The sequence below is a fragment of the Panulirus ornatus genome, chromosome 5, assembly GCF_036320965.1.
Source record: "Panulirus ornatus isolate Po-2019 chromosome 5, ASM3632096v1, whole genome shotgun sequence".
In the NCBI taxonomy this organism is placed as follows: Eukaryota; Metazoa; Arthropoda; class Malacostraca; order Decapoda; family Palinuridae; genus Panulirus; species Panulirus ornatus.
The window spans coordinates 44876153-44882109 of NC_092228.1; the positions used below are offsets into that span (position 1 = coordinate 44876153).

General features: G+C 46.1%; 2 protein-coding genes across 2 annotated transcripts in view; both read right to left on the minus strand.

Annotated features, from left to right (window-relative positions):
- LOC139746897 (serotonin-gated chloride channel mod-1-like) overlaps nucleotides 1-560 on the minus strand; it is a 2599-nt gene extending 2039 nt beyond the window's left edge. Inside the window, exon 1 of the mRNA XM_071658576.1 lies at nucleotides 311-560. Within this exon, the coding sequence (XP_071514677.1) occupies nucleotides 311-560 (250 nt within the window). The remainder of the gene's footprint in view (nucleotides 1-310) is intronic.
- Nucleotides 561-601: 41 nt separating this feature from the next.
- Nucleotides 602-3819, minus strand: LOC139746893 (uncharacterized). Its single transcript, XM_071658562.1, has 3 exons — nucleotides 3743-3819; nucleotides 2554-2742; nucleotides 602-1914 (listed from the first exon to the last, which is right to left on the minus strand). Exons 2-3 carry the CDS (start codon nucleotides 2720-2722, stop codon nucleotides 602-604), a joined length of 1482 nt encoding a protein of 493 aa, XP_071514663.1. The 5' UTR covers nucleotides 2723-2742; nucleotides 3743-3819.
- Between the last annotated feature and the right edge of the window lie 2138 nt (nucleotides 3820-5957).

A 5957-nucleotide genomic window follows, 5' to 3' on the forward strand; every position in this document is an offset into this window, starting at 1 on the left:
TCGTTTTGCCTCAGACATCCTGAAGTCTAGTTAAATGGTGGGTCATTTGAGCTTTAAACTCATCAAGTACCATGGTCATTCAGACCATCTCAATCAACGTTATTCATGTATTACATACATATGAACACCCTAATGTAAACCAGGGATTTAGCCATTTTTACCAATAACCCCCCCTTTTTTGGGGGGGGGGATGAGCAGCTGGGTTGACTGTGGGCCGAGTGCCGCAACCGGGGCTCGATCCTATGCATTCGAACCCCGGGCGGCTTGCAAAGGCACCGCCAGAGAGAGAGAGAGAGAGAGAGAGAGTTACCTTCGTCCAGTTCTGCGTCGTCGTCTCCTACAGGCGAGTCTTGCCTGTCGACGAAGTTCACGTCCTTTCTCTGCTGTAGGTCGGCCACGAGATCGTCGGCGCCCGTGATGGTCAGCTCGGGGAGCCATAGGTCCACCAGGTCCTCCACCACGTTGTGGTTCACGTCCTGACGGAGGTTACGGAAGCGGAGGCGTCCGTCTCTCCAACGGCGGGTCAGGCGGACGTCCAAGGACAAGATGAACTCCGACATGCGCACCGATCGTATGAACTTGACCTCGACGCTGACCGCGATCACGGACGGGAATACGTCGTCGTGAACGGAGGGGGCAACGTCTTGTCGTAGCCCTCAGGGATCAGGACGGGGTTGCATCTCTCCTCGTCGGAGAAGTCGACGCAGTCGTACCTCTTGTCGCAGCGGAGCGCGACGTCGACGCACGAGCCGTCGTCGCAGGTGAACATGCCCGCGCCGCAAGTTGTGAACTTCAAGCGCTTCCTGTCGCCCGAGCAGATGTCGCTGTGGATCTTCCACGCATGGGTCCCGATTGGGTAGGAATACCTGTTTTCCATGACCATCTCAGCGTGGATGTGGGGCTCGTCGGCCACGACCATCTTCCAGTAACCGGAGAACACGTCCCGCGTCGCGTTGTAAGCCACCCACGATAGGTGGGACGACTTCCAACCCAGGAATGAGGGCTTGAAGCTCGAGTAACCGTGGATGAGGAACTGTCTGTCAAACTTCGAGTCGGCGCACAGGCCCCTCACCCGCAGGGAGAATGGCTCGTCGCTTCCGCAGGCGGTGCACAGTTTACGATCTCTCGTCGAGATGCCCCAGTTCTTCTGTGCGGTGGTCACCTTGGAGTAGAGGACAGCGCGGATCTGAGTGTCATCTCGAAACGCGTGATCCCAGTTCGTGTAATTGACTGTGTTGTTCGTCCCATACTCCCTGTAGCCTCGGTCCGCCGTGTACTCCAGCCCGAGCCAGAGCCGGCCGCCCTTGCAGTACTTCCGGGCGAGGTGGGTGACCATCTCGTTCTCCAGGGAGCCCCTGGGAAGGACTATCGACCCACCGAGCGACCGGCAGAACAAATGACTGACGTCGAAGTCCCTCGTCTCCGGGAAGAGAGAGACGTAAGCGTCGATCCCGGAGCAGGCGTCTTCGTAGCCCAGTTCGACGACCTCCGTCGCCTCGCCGAAGACGAAGTTGTCCTCGACCTCGCTGAAATCCACCAGGGCGTCCCAGTCGACCCCTCCCGCACAGGTGGTGAAGGCCGTCATCTCATCCACGGAGATGACGCGGTCGAATATAAGAAGGTCTCCTAGGTATCCGTGGAGACTCTGGCTGGCCTCCGTCTGTCCACCGACCACGTCCTGGTCTTGGCCTAACATCAGGACTCCGCCGGGAGTGACCCGCGCTCCTGGTTTCCTTATACCCTCCTGGGTCACCAGCGGCTTCCCCTTCGTCTGGAAATGCATCGCGCCTCTGCCAAGATCTAGAGCGAGGCATAAGTGGATCCACGTCATGAGGGACACGTCGAAAGGGAAAGTGTTGTACACAAAATCCTGACAGCAGCCAACGCGAACCTCTTTCTGGTGAAGACGGACGTCTGAGGATGCACAGGAGAATATGTTAATGATGCCAGCGACGCAAAAGCAGTGGCGTTATTATACAGTGTGGGACATACACAGTGTGAAGGATGACATCAAGTGGTACAGGGGCTGGAACTGGGATCATAATACTAAGTGGGAGGCAATAAGGAATTCTGAAGTGGATTTTCTTTTCATGACTGACCAGTCCGCTGCAAAAGGAACTTTGTGACAAAGGTTCTTAAAGTTCTTTATGCAAGTGTTAGAGAACATTAAGTGGCAGAGAACAGAGTAAGGTTACGGGGGCATTAAGCCCCGCAGATCACAAAAAACTTATAGAGGGTTTCTAAGTGCCAGAGACCATCATGCAGTAGAGAACACACTGACTGGGACTATCACTAGAGAACAGAAAATATTAGAAAACAATACACGACTGGTGGTGATAACACCACAGTAGAATAAGCCAGAACGCCCTGGCGTTATTGACGAAGAACTCATGATGTTCTCCAGCACCAGAGAACATAACAGAGAACACTGTCTTAGGGCGAGAATACGACGAGGACCCGAGGGTGTAACACAAGGACACTCTACACCACATAGACGTATCGGAAGGTCGACGCTCCCCCTAGAAAGACGCAGGGCTGGACACCTTTACGTACCGACGAAGATATCGTTGCTCGAACTCCTGCTGCTGTAGGAGACCACGTAGTTCGTCTCTCTCGTCTGGAAGACCTTCACCCTGAAGCAGATGCTGACGTCATCCACCTTCGTCAGGTTCCCCCGCCAGGTAAGGCCTGAGTCCCCCCGGGCCACGCCCCCTGTCTGCATGTGGACCACGACACACCCACCTGCAAGAAGAACCAGCTGTAACCATCTGTAACCATCTGTCTATAGGGACGTCGGATGGTTTGACACACACACACACACACACGTCATTGCTCTGATACATGGCCCCTGAGGTATGACGTATCCAGTTTAGCCCTATGACTTGGCCGTCATACCATGACGTCACTGAGACGTCATCGAAACGTTGGCCAATGGCGACCATGGGAAAACCCGTGGTAAACAAATGGGTTGTCTGCTATACTTAGTGTCTGCTCCCCTTTTGGTCTGCTGGTGCGCAGGTGAAATGTTTCTGTGGTTCGATTGACCAATAAAATACTTAATTATTAATGATCATCTATAAACACTGTACATTAGCCATTCAGTTATTCTTATGCTTGCAAAGAATAATGTTCTGAGAAGTGAGAAATAAACTTATTTTCACGTTTGTTTACAAGTAAACAATACAGAGTAAGAAGGGGAAAAAAATATACAAATGTATATAATATTCTTATATTTCCTGCTTCGTGCGTGAGCGAGGTGGGTCCTTGTGTTTTATTGTTTCACTAGTTATCTTAATCAGTTTCGTGAATTCTAATTTTGCAGAAATTTTCGACAATTAGGTCCAAATTATTGTAGCATTCTGTAAACATTACATGAGACATACTTGTATAAAAATAGGTTTCTCTTTTTTTTCGTCTCTACTACTTCACTTTGAGCGTGTGTGGGAGACACACACTTGCAAAAAGTCTATTCAAATTTCCTTTCCATAGAAAGCAAAGACAGGATGAACAGGGTATTTGATGGTACTTCCCTAAACTTACTGCATTTTCGTGTGCTCTGAAACCTGTCATTATGCCATGACACCACAGGAGGCGAAGCGATCATAGAATCATGACAATTTTCGCCCATTTTCCTTATTGACTTTTCTGACAGAGAACCCTACACTGTAGCTCTTCTCCTTAACAACCCTAACGGATGGTTCAGCTATTACCTGTGGCTTCATTACAGCTGTCTAGTGCACACCTGGTCTTGCTTACGTAATACCTTTCACTCTTCGTTCGTAAACGGTGTACGTAAAGGCCCTGGGAGCTAAACGTTTGTTGGCTGGGCAAAAAGGGAACACGACGACAAGCATATTGCAGATGGCAGCCATGTCGTGTGTCTGTATGTCATTCGACTGTGTTCGGAACGTCAGAGGACGACTTCGCCCTCGAACTTATGTTCATGGCTGTTGAGTTTGAGCATTTTGTTACAAGATAGTACACTTGGGATGCAGGCGACATTACGATAACATCAGATACATGTTGGAACGTACCGGAAATGAGATGAGGAGGCACACTGTCTTGAATTGAGGTATCCCAAATCAGTAGCGTGACGAAGGTTTCGGATAAGTGACAAAAAAACAAAGCCCCTGATTGGTCAGGCGTCCCTCTGACGTCATAGACGATTTCTACAAAGGTGGACTTCACTTCAAGCGCTTAAACACCTTTTAGTCATAGGATCTTTGACCCATGCCTACTTTGGAAAGGATTCGAACCCCGCACCATTTGCTGACTGACTGATTACGCTGACCATAAAGGGGAAATGACCATGTGATTACTATAGTCATCCAACTACCCCTTTTGTCTCACGCGATGGCAACGAGGACTGTCAAATTGGGTTGTTAGCAGTTTTACTGACCGATGTGGCTGTGTGACGAAGACAACGGGATGACGATCATAACAATGGAAATCGAGTCATAGATTTCTGTAAAATTTGTGTAAAATGAAAAACATTCAGGAATGGATGAAGGCAAGCAAGTATGAATATGTACATGTGTATATATGTATATGTATGTATATGTGCGTGTATGGGCGTTCATGTATATATATATATATATATATATATATATATATATATATATATATATATATATATATATATATATGGATATTTGCGTGTGTGGACGTGTATGTATATACATGTGTATGGGGAGGTGGATTAGGCCATTTCTTTCGTCTGTTTCCTTGCGCTACCTCGCAAACGCGGGAGACAGCGACAAAGCAAAATATATATATATATATATATATATATATATATATATATATATATATATATATATATATATATATATGTGTGTGTGTGTGTGTGTGTATGAGTGGATGGGCCATTCTTTCGTCTGCTCCCTGGCGTTACCTCGCTGACGCTGGGGAAAAAGGAATTAAGTACAATAATAATAACATACATACATAAATATTTGTCAAGTAAATATCACATGTCGTAACTTAGGACATCTTTTTTTTCTTTTTTCGGAAAATATACGTAGTATATGGACAAGGCATTTCATAATAATGGAGCAGTCACAAAAGGTAAAATTTTTTTTTCCCCTCCCTCACAGTTCAATCCATCACCACACACACACACACACACACACACACTATACGTAAACATGACCCGTAGTGGAAGGGACGCCAATATAAGCAAGACCATTGTGGTGTGTATTATATAACTTTTCCACACCTTTCTACCCTAAGCCATTCACTGCTTAATGTCACCATTTGAAAAGGCCGTGGTCTGTGTTATTGATGATATGGATGGAGTAAAAGGCTTTTAACGTCTTTGTTGCTTGACGTCTATATATATATATATATATATATATATATATATATATATATATATATATATATATATATATGTTTACCAAATGGCGTCCTAGTTTCGTCTATTCGATGTATATCAACTGACTGTCATATTTCTCTCTTGTGTCTCCCCTGATGATGTGATTATTACACGAAAGTGCACTTGGGAACTTTTCGTGTTTAACTTTCCCCGTGGACTCATTGGAATATATATATATATATATATAATATATATATATATATATATATATATATATATATATATATATATATATATATATATATATATATATATATATATTCAAGTAAACTGTATATAGACGTCCCGTCGCTTTAACAAACACGAAATCAAACAGTGCTCAGGCAGAAGCATTCTGAAAATACCACCCTAGATTGCTCATACACACGAGCCGTGGCAAAATAATTGGGGAATAGGGACGATTTAACCCAGGGAAAATAGGGAAACTGGGCCTGTTTCCATTACAGAATACATCGGAAAATGGGAGAACTGTTATCCAATAGGATACGTGCAAATGGGGGGACCTGCCCAAGAGATTAGGTAAAATGGGGACTGTCTGGCTCCACAGGAAATAGGCAAATGGGGACATACTCAAGGCAAA

Bases quoted from the DNA above. Each gene is read 5' to 3' on its own strand.
- LOC139746893 (XM_071658562.1), bottom strand. From the start codon at position 2,722: ATGCAGACAGGGGGCGTGGCCCGGGGGGACTCAGGCCTTACCTGGCGG. The intron at 1,915-2,553 runs GTACGTAAAGGT...GTGCATCCTCAG, and splicing joins GAGCAACGATATCTTCGTCG to ACGTCCGTCTTCACCAGAAA.